The sequence below is a fragment of the Lampetra planeri genome, chromosome 65, assembly GCF_965212315.1.
Source record: "Lampetra planeri chromosome 65, kcLamPlan1.2.h2, whole genome shotgun sequence".
In the NCBI taxonomy this organism is placed as follows: Eukaryota; Metazoa; Chordata; class Hyperoartia; order Petromyzontiformes; family Petromyzontidae; genus Lampetra; species Lampetra planeri.
The window spans coordinates 2,071,015-2,087,224 of NC_136171.1; the positions used below are offsets into that span (position 1 = coordinate 2,071,015).

General features: G+C 53.9%; 1 protein-coding gene across 1 annotated transcript in view; it reads left to right on the top strand.

Annotated features, from left to right (window-relative positions):
* Positions 1–16,210, top strand: part of VANGL2 (VANGL planar cell polarity protein 2) — a 52,489-nt gene that overhangs the window by 22,085 nt on the left and 14,194 nt on the right. The window contains 8 exon segments of the mRNA XM_078619933.1: positions 4,769–4,944; positions 5,484–5,562; positions 5,564–5,680; positions 7,977–8,417; positions 8,419–8,591; positions 11,097–11,230; positions 11,991–12,126; positions 14,607–14,841. Of these exon segments, the coding sequence (XP_078476059.1) occupies positions 4,874–4,944; positions 5,484–5,562; positions 5,564–5,680; positions 7,977–8,417; positions 8,419–8,591; positions 11,097–11,230; positions 11,991–12,126; positions 14,607–14,841 (1,386 nt within the window). The 5' untranslated portion in view covers positions 4,769–4,873.

The window sequence follows — 16,210 nt, forward strand, 5'->3', positions numbered from 1 at the left end:
CACCGCCATCGGCCCCTCGGTGTTGTAACTCTCTCTCCATATCCCCTCTGTACATCGCACCGTCGAATGCACTTGGAGCTTTCAAGGCGCGTCTCAAGGCCTCTCTCAAATCTGTGTCTGGGTCTCTCAGCTCTCGACCAGACCCCGCGCTTGGCTCCACACCTCTCGTCTGCAGGATCTGGCGCGTTGTAAACGTCATCATCTTCTTGGTTCTTTCGGTAAAGTCACGTAGAATGGGAATAACAAAGTAAATATTTTATTATGTTTTATTTTTATTATTTTATTACTTCCCTTCTACGTGACTTTACCGAAAGAACCAAGAAGATGAATCCCTGCAGTCACGAAAGTTTTAAATCGAACGTCATAATCATTATGATTATTATACTCGAGTAATCGGGTTTCTTTTATAAAAGCCCAGCGTGTCCGTCAACTAAATTACAAGAGAGCCTTTGAAAAGGCCTGAATCAATAAGTTATAGGAATTCATATCCTTTGGGTGATATTGTTATTATTTTGCTCCGACTTACGATATTTCGATCTTACGATGGCAATAGCGATACGACAAAATTGCCATCAACAACCCTAACATCGTTCAAGTGTACAGACGACGGACAGAGTCTTGGCGGGTACAGTACAATATGATACGTTACGATACGTTCAATGCATGTAACGATAGGTAGCTTTAGCGATTTCATTTTAGGGTTTCCACGATACAATACGTTCAATGCATGTGAAAAGTTTTTATAGCAGATGGGATTGTTTCCTGAAATGTTTTTTTTATTAAATTGCAGTTCATATAGGTAGGCAAAGAATTTACCTTGTTTTTTTTTACTTTAGATTTTGCCGTGCAATACAGTATTGTAATTAATAAAAACATACGGTATATAGTTTATACAGTACGGTACTGTAAATTGCTCTTGTTTTGCTAAATTATCCCCATTCTTTAAGACTCCTGGGTAGGCTAGGCCATCTTCGACTTACGATATTTTCGACTTACGATGGGGTCGTCGTAACGCATCTCCATCGTAAGTAGAGGACTACCTGTAATCTCTCGTGCTATAGAGATGGTTTTTTCACAGATGTCCAGTAGTGGGCGTTCGGGAAGGATCTGTAACCCTGGCCTCGCCAGAAGGCGGTCACGGATAAAATGTGGACTCTGCCCGTTCCGTCTTGTCTGGCATAGAGCGTTTCTCCCTCTTCACACCTGTAGGTTTTTCTGTCCGGGGTGTTCTGGCCGAAAACCTCCTTGGTACGTAGAGGACTGCGGAGCTTGGGCAGTTGCTGGCACCGGCTCGCTGCTGGGCTGCCTTTCCCCCGCGGCTCTGTGGTTCCTCCTCGCATCTCTAGCGAGGCGTTCTCTCTCTCTCTCCATGTGTGAGAGTGAGCGACTACCATGCGGTGTCGCGTTACGAGCTGCCATTGTTATTATTACTGTGTGGGTGCCGTGCGTAGCGTGGTGAGAGCGTATCTCCTGCCTGACTTCCGATTCGTATATTTTTTTACTTTTGTTTTTACGTACCTCGGCATACCGCTTCTTCCGTCGTAGAATGGCGACCATCGATGTACGCACGGTCGTGTTCTCTCCCAGAGCGCCGCGTGTGGTTTTCACAACGTGGATTGGATGGGGAACGCATTTTTTGTTAATGACGCGGATTACTAAATTGTGATGCAACGTGGCGATCGGAACTCAGCCGCGGCGTGAGCAGGAATAAGCAGCGGTCGTAACACGGCTGCCTCGGCGTAGCGTCACCACCGCACACGGCGTTGGGATGCTGCTGGATGCTTCTCCGCTGGTGGTTCGTAACCTTTACTGCAGCCTTGCCACGGCCTTTGGTCCTCAATCGTTATAAAAAATGTACAATGTTAATAACTTCATAGGTTTCAATGAAACTAAGTAAGTTTTGTTGCCTCACGTTGCCCGTAGCTTAATTTGGGTTTTTCGATGACCTTCAAAAATAAATCTGGCCGTGTTTCGCTACCCCCCCAGGGTTTGCGTGCAGTCCAAGTTAAGAACTACACTGGTCTAGACGCGATCCACACGGCGCCTCCGTCTTTGATCGGGCCCTGCGCTACGCATCTCGGTGCCCTTGAGGAACGCAACTACTACCATCGCCACGTTACAGGAGAACAGACTGGATGTATTTGTAGGAATCGGTTTAACCTTTGTGGCGCTAAAACAGGAGGTTTTAAGATGTTAAAACACCAAACAGAAACCTTTTTGCAAGGAATCATGTCTGCATTAAACACAATTCTTGTGGTGAGCATGCAAACAAGAACGTGCTCTGGTAGTATATGGATTGTCTTTGAAACTGATTGGTCCAGACCAGAGACAGCTTTCTTTAGAGCCTCGTCTCAAACAGTCCTCTGGTTTTACTGCCAGAAAGGGTAAAACCTATTCCTATATGTAGTTACTGGCAAGAAAAGGTCCCATGATGTATCTGCTCACCCCGAGCCATGCTGTTTGCCTTTTGGCATGAACTCGCTACACTTGAGATCATGGTGGTTTAATCACATCACTGTTTATTTAACCAGGAAAGTCCTGCTGAGCTATGTAGCTCTTTCTCAGAAGCGACGCTACCTGGCGGTCACAAATGACAGCTCAACGAAGTGGCTCATCATCATCATCACGTGGGAAATTATAGCAGTCAGACACCCTAAAACGCGTGTTGTTGATTCTAAACGTGGGGAAAAAAAAAAAACCCGGAGAAAAATCTACACGACTTGGGATGAGAGAGACTTGCAAACTCTAAACATACAGCAGGCGTCAGGGTCTGGATCGAACCCACGACCTCCTGTATACCAGGCGAGGTAGTGAACATCTCCTAGCTACCGCAGCACCCATGCGGTGGTTGGCACCTGGACTCGAACCCAGGGTCCCAGCCGGTGGGGCCGACTCAGCGGCTGTGACCTTTGCGCCACCCCGGGGCCAGCGAGCTCGCCCGCCCTGTAACCTTAACAACAAACAAGCACAGCCCACCCATCCACCCCCCCTCCCCCCCTCTCACGTTCCAGTGGGGGGGGGGGCGGGTGGGGGAGAGTTGATTAGTTCACACAAATTCTGCAGGGCCATTCTCCAACGTAAATTGCAGTGGGGGGGGGGGGGGCGGCGTTCATTATTTTTGTTGTCGTCGTCGTACAGTGCGTCCTCCTCTGCGGCGAGCGTTTCCACGACGCCCGTTGGATACATCGCGACGGATGGATGCATTAGAGACGACGCGTTGTTTTTATAGCGCGGACGCCAAGTGGGTGTGCACACGCCATCGAGCGAGGGGAACTCCGTCGCAGCGCGAACAGGAGTAAGCGGCGGTCGTAGCACGGCCGCCTCCTCCTCGGTGTAGCGCCATCTCCACACCAGTCGTTGGGATGCTGCTGGATGCTTCTAGAGCAGTTGTTCGTAACCTTTACTGCTGCCTGCACTCCCCTTTGGTTCCCAATCTTTAAAACAATGTACATTGTGAATACATACATAGGGGCTTGATGAATGAATGTAAGTTGTAACTTGCGCTGCGTGTGGCTTAATTTGTGTTTTCGATGATTTACCTTCTAAATGAATCTGTCCGTGTCTCGCTACCCCCCCAGAAGGGGCATCTCGCACCGCCAGGGGGTGGCATGATGCTCCCCAGGTTAAGAGAACCACACTGCTCTCGACGCTACCTACGCGCCTCGGTCTTTGTTTGGGCCCTGCGTTATGCATCTTGTGCGTTATAGCTGTACTGTGCTTAGCCCCCTATATAAATAACTGGCTTGTATAGCCGGCGTTGCCCGGTCCAAAACAATATTTCAAAACTACTCTTAAAAATCTAACAGCAGTGCGTACTGACTGTGGTGGTACCTGCTATGATTACAGCAGTGCATACCGACTGTGGTGGTACCTGCTATCACTACAGTAGTACATGCTGACTCTATAGCGGAATTTAAGTACTCGCCTGACAGAGTGGCGTGGTGAGGCCTAGTCCCGTGCAGAGCCTCCGGCCTTGCCTAGATTGTCCAGCCGGCCGAGGTGGCACCTTGGCAGGCTGGGGCTGGGCTGCTACCCCTTACCCCACCCCCCCCAGCCATGATCTGCCCAGCCGCTCTGCAGTAATATCTATGGCCTATAGTGGTAGCATCTAGCGACTGTATATAGTAGTAACTGCACGCATCGGGGTGTGGGGGACATCACACAGTGGAGATTTAAGCTCAACGTTTAGTGTATTTTTAAAGCATTTTTAACGCGAAAGAAAATGTCCCCCTCACTCCCACCGAAGGCGCGCGACTTGGCATGGGCCGTCCCCCACACCAAAGGTGCGTGACTTGGTATGGTCGTGCACGCGTCATAAATAAATAAATAAAGAGAACGCAAAAAAACGTACGAAATCGCTAATTAAACTAATTAAAAATTGACGGATGTGAAAAAAGAATAGCGCTTGCTCACGGCGGGGCTTAAGCCACAAACCGACAAACAGATAATTTTTGATTTTTATCTGAATAGATCATTATTATTATTATTGATAATGCAATTTTTTCCATAACGCAGCGTCCTTCAAGAACGCAACTACTCCCTGTCGCGTTGTCGGAGAACGAGACTCACATTGTACTTTGAAAAAATGACCCAGGAAAGCCTTCCCGAGTTTAGACTTCTTTTTTACAGGAGGGTCGTGGCAATTTTTTTAAGTCGGGGGGGGGGGGGTGGGGGGTTTGTGCGATATTCCGCTGCTGCTGCTGCGTGCGATCCCGCCCCGCGTAGCCACCCCGCACTCACGTTGGTTTGGCTGTGTCCGCGTTCGCAGGGCTGCGAGCGACGTTGGAACATCGCCGCCTCCCTCCCTCCCTCGTCTCCTGCGACGGACGCGACCATCGCCAGGCAGCCCGGTCGCTAGGGCAGCGTGGTCGCCATGGACACGGAGTCGCAGTTCTCGGGATACTCCTACAGCTCCGGCTACTCGCGGGGTTCCAGGCATCAACGGTAACGACATTGGCGGCCGGGGGAGTTTGTACGGACGGTCGTGTGCTCCCGCAGCGCGGCAGGAGCTGCCGTCGCTGAAGGACGCCGCGCTGTGGGGAAAGTGGCGTGATAACGACGAGCTTTGACTCGGTGGGGATTAAGGGGTTGGGTGAAAGAGGCACAGTTACACGGTGTTAGTCGCCAAGCGATAAGAGAGCGTAGCCGTGGGCGAGGATGAGGGTGATGAGGGCGATGAGGGTGATGAGGGTGAGAGGATGATGGGGAGGAGGATGATGGGGAGGAGGATGATGGGGAGGAGGATGATAATGATTATGAGAACGAGGATGACAATGATGATGAGAAGGAGGATGATGGGGAGGAGAAGGATGACAATGATGATGAAGATGATAATGATGATGGGGAGGAGGGTGATGAGGGCGATGAGGATGATGAGTTGCTGCGTGTGTCGCTGTGTTGCTCTGCGTGCGTGTTGCGCTGCTGTCGTGACGCTGGTGACATTTCCCCCCTCCTACTCCCTCACTCCTCCTCCCTGCCGCCAGTGACCGGAACCGGCACAAGCACCGTGGCCGCGAGGGCAGCGGCCGAGGGGACAAGTCTGTGACCATTCACATGCCGAGCGGCGGCGGCGGCGGTGGCGGGGGGGGGCCAGGCGGCCGAGGCGCTCATCGACAAAGACGGCGGCGGCGGTGGCGGCCGCCCCGCCGAGGATGTTATTCAGGTCGAGATTTTGCCTCAGGTCCTGCACCCACCTCGAGGGGCGCACGAGCAGGGCCCACATGCGCAGCAGTAGCCACAACACGCAGCAGTAGCCTGAAACACACACGCAGCAGTAGCCTCTACACAGACACGCAGCAGTAGCCTGAAACACAGACACGCAGCAGGAGCCTCAACACAGACACGCAGCAGGAGCCTCAACACAGACACGCAACAGGAGCCTCAACACAGACACGCAGCAGGAGCCTCAACACAGACACGCAACAGTAGCCTCTACACAGACACGCAGCAGTAGCCTGAAATACACACGCAGCAGTAGCCTGAAATACACACGCAGCAGTAGCCTCAAGACACGCAGCAGTAGCGGCTTCAACACAGACACTGCTGGCCTACTCGCACCACCGACCCAATCTCTCTCTCATCTCTCTGCCAATTCTCCTCCGTCTCACCTCACCCCTCAACCTCCCTCTCCTTCCACCACCTCATCACTCATCTCCACTACACCCCCCCCCCTACCCCTCTCCTCCATCACTTACCCCCCTCCCCTCAAAGGCAAAGATCTCCCTCGTAGCTTTAAAAGACTGTTGGGGCAAGGGCTGTGAGCGAGTATGGCACACGAGGGGGTGGGGGTGGCCAGCACAACAATCCGCCTCACCTCATATTCCCGCACTGTTTTGTGGTGATGTTTACTACACACTGCACCAGGTACTCATTTTCAGCCAATTCCACCTGGGGGGAGACCTAGTATCATCGTCACTGGTGCTGGTAGTCGTGGGCAGGAATCGAAACCGGGTCGGTACTCATTTGAGGCTGGTCGCCATGCTGGTGAGATGTTAACTACCTCGCCTGGTTTGCAGGAGGCCGTGGGTTCGATCCCGACCCTGACGCCTGCTGCTGTATATTTGGAGTTTGCGTGTCTTTGATCATCATCACGGTGGCTATGAGATGTTAACTACCTCGTCTGGTATGCAGGAGGTCGTGGGTTCAATCCCGTATATTTCGAGTTTGCGTGTCTCTGATCATCATCACGGTGGCTATGAGATGTTAACTACCTCGCCTGGTATACAGGAGGTCGTGGGTTCAATCCCGTATATTTCGAGTTTGCGTGTCTCTGATCATCATCACGGTGGCTATGAGATGTTAACTACCTCGCCTGGTATACAGGAGGTCGTGGGTTCGATCCCGTATATTTGGAGTTTGCGTGTCTCTGATCATCATCACGGTGGCTATGAGATGTTAACTACCTCGCCTGGTATACAGGAGGTCGTGGGTTCGATCCCGTATATTTGGAGTTTGCGTGTGTCTCTCTCTCTCCGTGGTCGCGTGGATTGTTCTCCCGGGTCCTCTGGTTTTTTCCTTCCGTGTTGAGAGCATTTGGCTGCTGCTAGACATTTCCACGCGACGATGATGATGAGCCCACTTCGTTGAGCTCTCACTTGGGATGGGCAGGTCGCGTTCTGAAAAAGAGCTGCATAGAATCTCATTGTGGGCCTTGCCTGTAAAATTAACACGATGTATCCATAAAGCCGACTTGTTAAACCAGCTGGACTTAGGGGAGTCCCAGGACAGGTGCAGATAATCGTCACCGTGAGCAGCAGGGAGTCGAACTCGGGTTGCCGGCGTTTGTGGCGCAGCACATTAACCGCTACACTACTGCCCCCCCCTCACACACGCACACAGACAAAGATCACCCGTATAGCCTTAATAGTGCTGAAAGCGAGCACCTACAAAAATAAAGATCCCCATATAGCTTCAACAGATTCATATTCTTAGGTTTTTTCAGTAAAGTCAGGTAGGGGGGAAATAAATAAATAATAAAATACATAATAAAAATTGTCTAAAAAATAATAGAAATAAGATAAAAAATCACGACGTTTCGGAGACAACACGAGTCTCCGTCATCAGGTGGGACCGTCACAGCTGAATTTACTGTATGACTGTACAGACTGTTGGGGTAAGTGCTGTTAGCGAGCACCTACAAAGACAAAAATCCCCATATAGCCTCAACAGACTTTTGGGGCAAGTGCTGTTAGCGAGCACCTACAAAAATAAAGATCCCCATATAGCCTCAACAGACTGTTGGGGCAAGTGCTGTTAGCGAGCACCTACAAAGACAAAGATCCCCATATAGCCTCAACAGACTTTTGGGGCAAGTGCTGTTAGCGAGCACCTATGAAGGCTGGCACGGCACACTATGGGGATGGGTGGCTCATTTGAGGCTGAATCGACCTAGGGGAAGCCCCGGTCCTCGAGGAAGCTGTTGGCTAACCGCTACTCACTCCCCCCCCCGCCCGCCCCACACGCATCCATGTCTCCAGGACGACAACTGGGGTGAGACCACCACGGTGGTGACGGGCACGTCTGAGCAGAGCACGTCGCGCGAGGACTTTGCGGCCCTCTTCCGCGAGCCCCCGGCTCCTGAGGGCCGCGGCGGCTGCGCGGGCCGCCACGCCGGCCGCGCCGCCTCGGCCCTCCTGGGGGCCCTGGCCCTCCTGTCGCCCGTCGCCTTCCTGGCCATCCCGCACGCGCTCTGGCGCGACGAGCTGCAGCCCTGCGGCACCGCCTGCGAGGGCCTCTTCCTGTCGCTCGCCTTCAAGCTGCTGGCGCTCGCCGTGGGCACCTGGGCGCTGTTCGCCCGCGGGCCCCGACACGCGCTGCCCCGCGTGCGCGCGCTGCGGGCCCTCGTGCTCGCCCTCGGATTCCTGCTGCTGCTCGCGTTCTGGCTCTTCTTCGGCGCCCGCATCCTGGCGAGCCGCGACCCCCGACTACCGTGGCATCGCGCAGTACGCGCTCTCGCTCGCCGACTCTCTGCTCTTCCTGCACTACCTGGCGCTGGTGCTGCTCGAGCTGCGCCAGCTGCGGCCCGCGTTCGCCGTCAAGGTGGTGCGCGCCACCGACGGGGAGAGCCGAGTCTACAGCCTCGGGCAGCTCAGGTACCGGGGCGAAGGTGGTGGTGGCCGCGGTGGCCGGTGGGGGGATGTTGACTGCCTCTCGGCCCTGGCGTGCGGGAGGTCGTGGGTCTCCGATCACCGGAACCCCCCCTGACATGATGCCCGTCGTGTATTTGGACGTATTTGCGGCGTAACGCACCGGTCCTCACAAAACCGGTGCTGAAATCTTAGATTCTGACTGACAGTCGTCTTGCGACCGCTTTCCGCATCACGAGGACTGATTTTTGACTCGCCATCACCAACCTCGCAAGATTTTCTGACCAGGGGTTGCAAAACGCGGGAAAATAAATTATTATTGCGAACATATATATGTTATATATAGTTTAACTCGTAGGCTTTAGCGACCAATATCACCCATAATATAGGTTTTTTTTGGGTTAGATCGCGTAAATATGAATGCGTCGTTAAACCCACAAATCTGGCTGTCGCCTGATGAAGCCAGTTGTAATTACTGTCGAAATGTCGTATTCAGATGTGCTCTCCAACACACCGGTTAGTGCTGCACTGGTAACGAATTGGCCGTGTCGGGTGGTGGCGGGCTTAACTATATCATGGTTATATATATTTATTTTTACCGCCAATCCGTTCAATCCGGAGTGTGCGCGTCTCGATCTGGGTCTCTCCCCCCATTGTCGCGTGTGTAATTCCTCCGGGTCCTCCGCTTTTTCATCCCTCCACATTCCGAATCGACGTCACCCGAAACATTCCAAGCGGCGACGACGACGATAAGTCCCATTGAGCTACATAGCTCAATGGGACTTACCTGGTTAAATCAAACATTTTAAAAGGTTAAAATCGAATAAAAATTAAGGCGGAACTAGTGGAGTCCGTAGTTTTAGCGTAACGCCTTCTCCTGGCCAACCAGGGGTACGGCTCCTCTTCGACGCCCACGGTGAAGGAAGGGAGTTTCACACCCCATCCGTGTGCGATCCACCAACCCTCGCTGCTGCTGTCTCCACAGCGCTGGGTTACAGCTGCCACGTGCAGCAGCGTAGCCACCGCCGCCGCTACCACCAACACCACCACTACCACCACCACCGCTACCACCACCACCACCGCTACCACCAACACCACCGCTACCACCACCACTACCACCACCGCTACCGCTACCACCACCGCTACCACCACCGCCACCGCTACCACCACCACCACCGCTACCACCACCACCGCCGCTACCACCACCACCACCGCTACCACCACCACCGCCGCTACCACCACCACCACCGCTACCACCACCACCACCGCTACCACCACCGCTACCACCACCACCACCACCGCCCGGCTAATAAATATCCCTGTGCATCCCCCTCCACCTCCACACCACTTTGCATCACCGTAACCTCCCACGCACCGCACTGTGGCCTCTCTCACCCCTGCCCCTCTCCTCCCCCTTTCCCTCTCCCCGTGATCTCCCACCACCCCCCACGACCCCCCCGACAACCTCCCAGGGGCGTACCCAGTGTCATCATGTTGTGCGCAGTGCAATAGGCCAGATGCTGTAAATAGTTTTAGTTTTAACATCCGGTCTTTAACGTGGTAGGTAGTTGCGTTCCTGAAGGACATCGCGTTATAGAAAACTCTGCGTTATAATAAATAATAATGTAGGGGGTAAAGCTCAGTCCGCGATAACAGGTTCGATGCGTAACGCGGCCGAACAAAGACGTGGGTAGCATCTAGACCAGTGGATCTTCACCTGAGCTTCACGCACCCCCTGGCGGGTGCGAGACACAGCCAGATTTTTTAGAAAGTAAATCGTCGAAAACACAAATGAAGCCACGGGCAACGTAAACAACAACTTTGTTCAGCCAAAACCCATGTAGTTATTACCATTGCACATTTTTTTGTTACGATTGACAACCGAAGGGGTGGCAAGGCTGCAGTAAAGGTTACGAACCGCCGGCATAAAAGCATCCAGCAGCATCCCAACGCCTTGTGCGGTGGTGAAGCTACGCCGAGGCGGACGTCTTATGACCGTCGCATCTCAATTCGCCTGCGATAGAACGCGTTCCCCAACATGTCTCATCGCGTTCTATACAGTGAGGGAAAAAGTATTTGATCCCCTGCTGATTTTGTACGTTTGCCCACTGACAAAGAAGTGATCAGTCTATAATTTTAATGGTAGGTTTATTTGAACAGTGAGAGACAGAATAACAACAACAAAATCCAGAAAAACGCATGTCAAAATGTTATAAATTGATTTGCATTTTAATGAGGGAAATAAATATTTGACCCCTCTACAAAACATGACTTAGTACTTGGTGGCAAAACCCTTGTTGGCAATCACAGAGGTCAGACGTTTCTTGTAGTTGGCCACCAGGTTTTCACACATCTCAGGAGGGATTTTGTCCCACTCCTCTCAATTCGTCTTCGATAGAACGCATTCCCCAACACGTTCATCGCGTTCTATATATATGTATGTCGGTCCGATTTGCGTCGTGAAAGCCACGCGCGATCGCAGGACTGACCGTGCGTGTACCGCGTCCGCAGCATACAGAGCGCGAGCGTGTGCGTGCTGGAGAGCTACTACCGCGACTTCTCCGTCTACAACCCCGCGCTGCTCAAGGTGCCCAAGTCGCGCGCCCTCAAGCACCTCACAGGCTTCAAGGTGTACGACGTGGACGGTGAGACGGTGGGGGGGGGGTGGGGGACAAGCGGGGGTGCCTGTGTGTGCCTCTGCGTGTCTGTGTGTGTTTGTCTGTGTGTGTCTGTGTGTGAGTGAGTGGTAGTGTAGCGGTTAGCGCGCTGTGCTACGAACCCGGCAGACCGATTTCGATTCCCGCTAACGGCCAACACCGGTGACAATTATCCGAACCGGTCCTGGGCCTCCCCTAGGTCGACTCGGCCTCAAATGAGTGCCCTGTGCACTGTGTAGTAAACATCGCCGCCGGGGAGACAAAGGCGGCCAGGCGTTGTGCTGGCCACACCACCCCCCTCGTGTGCTGTTCCGGCCTTCATAGGTGGTGCCACTCCCTATCCACACTTGCCCCAATAGTTCAGGCTATACAGGGTATATTTGTCATTATGTGTGCGTGGAGCAGTAGTGTAGTGGTTAAGGCACTGCGCTATGAGACCCGCGACCCGAGTTGGAATCCCGCTCGCGGCCAACATCGGTGACGGTCCTGGGCCTCCCCTAGGTCGACTCATCCTCAAATGCTTAGCTGGCGCGGTGTGTAGTAAACACCGCCATTAGCGGAGACGATGGCGGCCGGGCGTGGTGCTGGCCACCCGCCCCACCTCGTGTGCCGTGCCGGCCTTCATAGGTGCGACTGGCTAACAGCACAAGCCCCAACCGTCTGTTACAGGCGACACGTGGGGGTTGGGGGTATCGTTTTCTCATGTGTTTGTGGCGCTAACGCGTCGTCGTCGTCGTCTGCGCCGCAGGCAACCCGAGCAACAACGTGGCGGGGCAGTCGCGGGCGATGATCGCGGCGGCTGCGAGGAGACGCGACTCGGGCCACAACGAGCTCTACTACGAGGAGATGGAGAACGAGCGGCGCATGCGCAAGCGGCGCGCGCGGTACGCTCGCACCAACAACAACAACCACGACAACCACAACAACAACCACACCAACAACAACAACCACCACAACCACCACAACAACCACAACAACACCAACAACCACAACAACACCAACAACAACAACAACAACCACAACAACACCAACAACCGCAACCACAACAACACCAACAACAACCACAACACCAACAACCACAACAACCACAACAACACCAACAACACTCAACGTTTTATTGTTACCAGGTAGGGCCCACGCTCGGCTACTATAGATCCCGATACCCATCAACCCCTTACCTGTCAACCCCTTGCCTGTCAACCCCTTGCCTGTCAACCCCTTGCCTGTCAACCCCTTGCCTGTCAACCCCTTACCTGTCAACCTGTCTACCCCTAATCAGCGCCTACCTTATCACAGACCAATTCAGACCTTATTGGTCACCCCGTGCCTCTTATAAATCTCAACGTTCATCCTACAAAGACCCTGCACAAGGGAGAAACGCAAACATTGACACATTTTATTATTTTTGCCCGTATTGAAACGGCTCTGCGGCATATGGACCTGAAAACTCAATTTCCCTGTACAAGAATATTGGTAAACCGTATGGGTTGATGGGTATACGCAGTGGGTTCCACAGAGGCACACACTTGAACTTGGAGGCGAGACGTTTATTACAACACCCCAACAGGGTTTCTACATGAAGGTACACTGGTTAGCTAGACCACAACGGGGCGACTACATCACCGGGTCGGTCCACGATGCTGAGCGCAAAGACCGAGGATCGAAGAGACGCAGCACCGACGGGTTCCATTTCAACAGACAGCCGCGATCGCTCTCGGGACCTCCCTTTTATGCTTCCTAGAGGCGTGGCCGAAGGCGGAGCGAGGCCACGCCCCCTTTAGATCTCACCGGAAGGTTTTCGACCGAGCACCACGTGTCTCTCAAGCCGCCCTTTGGGCCCCCTGGCTACCCTGTCGCGGTCACGTGCCCTCTCGGGTTCACCCAGACTGCCACCTGCCCTCTCTCTGACCGTCACCAGAACCAGGGCAGCTTCCATGCCGTGCCTCCTCTGGTGTCAGGGAGAGGCTCCAGACGCACTAGACGCCATAGTGACTCCATTGACGTCACTCCATATATACTTCGCTCTTTTTCAGAAGTAACCTGGCCGTTGCAAATGATAGGGCGATGAAGTGGGCTTATCCATCATCATCATTGTCGTCGTGGTGCGAACATTTCTAGCAGCCAAATACTCTAAATGCGTGTCGATTATAAATGTGGAGGGGAATATCAGAGGGTCCGGAGAAAAATCCACGCGACCACGAGGTGGTTAACATCTTGGCATCTTGACGATGAGAGCGAGAGACACGAAAACTCCAAATGTACAGCAGGTGTCGGGGACCGGATCGAACTCGAAACCTCCTGCATACCAGGCGAGGTAGTTAACATCTTGCCACGACAACCGCTGCCCCACCACTCCTCCTTCAAGGCGTCGAGTCTGCACTAACGGCACACAACACTTGTGGCAAAACATGCAAACAAAGATGCCCTGATAATCTTTATATATAAAAGGGAAATGTGTGAATATGTGTGTCTGTTGGAAATGTTTAGCATACTTCCCGACATGCAAGAAACCTGAAATTTGGCATGTGGGTAGCTTCCAGACTGCACACAATGCAAAAAGTATAAAAATAGACTTTTGTATTTTGGGGGGGGGAGGGGCGGAATAATGGATATATTTTGCACGGCAAGTGAGCGGTGACGTCACATCTGTGATGTCACCCGCATGCGGCAGCGTCACGCAGTGTGCCTGCTGACGTCACGCATCCCCCCCCCCACCCTCTGCGGAGGCCGTGAGTTAATCCAAGACAGGAATGCAAGTCTCGGGCGAAGCCGGGTAGTATGAAGCTCGTTATAATTTCTGGCCATTGTCTTTGAAACCGATTTGTCTGCACCAGAGATGGCAGCCTTTTGTACGGCCGAGTGTCGTACAAATCAGCCTCAAATGACTACACCAGATACTCATTTGAAGCTGATTCGACCTTCGGGGAAGGCCCAACATCGGGATCAGATATTTTTTTTTTACCGATCTTAGCCATGAGCGGGAATCGAACTCGGGTCGCTGGGTTCTGAGATTGGGCGGTGAACGGAGGCACCCACCACCACCACCCTGCTACCTGCGGAAGTCTCTAAACGGGGGAGAGTTAATCGCAGAGCTGCGCTCGTTATCCCCGTTGAGTTGGCACCCGTTGGCTGGCTCGGTCGCCCGCTCGCTCGCCCGCTCATTCACCCACCCACCTGCTCACTCGCCCGTCCACCTGCTCACTCGCCCGCCCGCTCACTCACCCGCTCACTCACCCGCTTACCCGCTCGCTCGCCCGCCCGGTCACCCACCCACCTGCTCACCCATCTACCTATTCACCCGCTCACCCGTCTACCTATTCACCCGCTCACCCTCCCGCTCACCCACCCGCCCGCCCTCCCCCAGGCTGGTGGTGGCGGCGGAGGAGGCGTTCACGCACGTGCGGCGCCTGCAGGACGAGGAGCAGCGTGCCGGCACGGGCCTCACTATGGACCCGCAGGAGGCGGCGCAGGCCATCTTCCCCTCGATGGCGCGAGCCCTGCAGAAGTATCTCCGCGCCACCAAGCAGCAGCCCTTCCACAGCATGGAGGGCATCCTCAAGCACCTGGCCCACTGCATCGCACACGACATGACGGCACGGGTACGCCCCCCTGAGACGTTGCGGGGGGTGGGGGTGGGTGGGTCACGGGGGGGGGGGGAGGGGGGTTGAGAGAGAGGCCACAGGGGGGTGCGTGGGAGGTCACGGTGATGCGATGGGAGGTCAGTGGTGTGGAGGTGGAGGGGGATGCATAGGGATATTACTGGTAGGAACCTCCTGGTTACACCAGCCCACAGGGGATTATTGTGTCCGTCCGTCATGCATCCAAAAATGGGAGGGGGTGGAGTGGGGAGGGTGGGGAGGGGCAGAGTGGGGAGGGTGGGGCTGGGTGGGGGGTCGGAGGGGTGGCGCTGGGTGGGGAGGGGCTGGTCACCCTGTGGTGCCCTTATAAAACTCAACGTTTAACCTACTCACGCCGGCTTGTGCCCGCCCTCACAGTCGGCCATATTTGCGGAATACACCACGCCGCCGTTGACCCTGGCCATTGACCGAGCAACCCAACGTTCCTACCAGCTCCCTCCGCAGGAATGTGTTTATTAGCCGGGCGGTGGTGTTGGTGGTAGCGGTGGTGGTGGCTACGCTGCTGCACGTGGCAGTTGTAACCCAGCGCTGTGGAGGCAGCAGCAGCGAGGGTTGGTGGATCGCACACAGATGGGGTGTGAAACACCCTTCCCGTGGGCGTAGAGGAGGAGCCGTACCCTGGCTCGCCAGGAGAAGGCGGTACGCCAAAAATGTGGACTCCACCAGTTCCAGTTCTGTTTCTATTCAATTTTAACATTTTTAATTTTTATTTAACCAGTTAAGGCCCACTGAGCTATGTAGCTCTTTTTCAGAAGTGACCTGGCCACAAATTATAGCTGAACGATGACGTGGCTTATCATCACGTCGACGTTTATAGCAGCCAACTGCTCTAAGTGCTTGACGTTGATTATACATGTGCAGGGAAAAACTGGAGGACCCGGAGAAAAATACACAGGGAGAGAGAGAGACACACACAAACTCCAAATATACAGCAGCAGACGTCAGGGTCGGGATCGAACCCACAACCTCCTGTATACCGGGCGAGGCAGTTAACATCTCCTAGCCACCGCGATGATGATGAGAGAGAGACATGCAAACTCCAAATATACAGCAGCAGGCGTCAGGGTCGGGATCGAACCCACGACCTCCTGTATACCAGGCGAGGCAGTTAACATCTTGCCGCTACATCGAGATGGGATCGAGGGTTTCCCCTTTCCTCGCACACGCGCGTGCATTTTCTCGGAGCGCTCCCGTTTCCTCCCACATGCAAACACTCGGTAATTGCTCGATAACACCTTCGTATACAGAGGACTGCAGAGCTTGGCCGAGGGGGGGGGAGGGGGCAATTGTTGGTAGCGCCGGCTTGTCTGTGGATCCTCCTCTCTGCCTA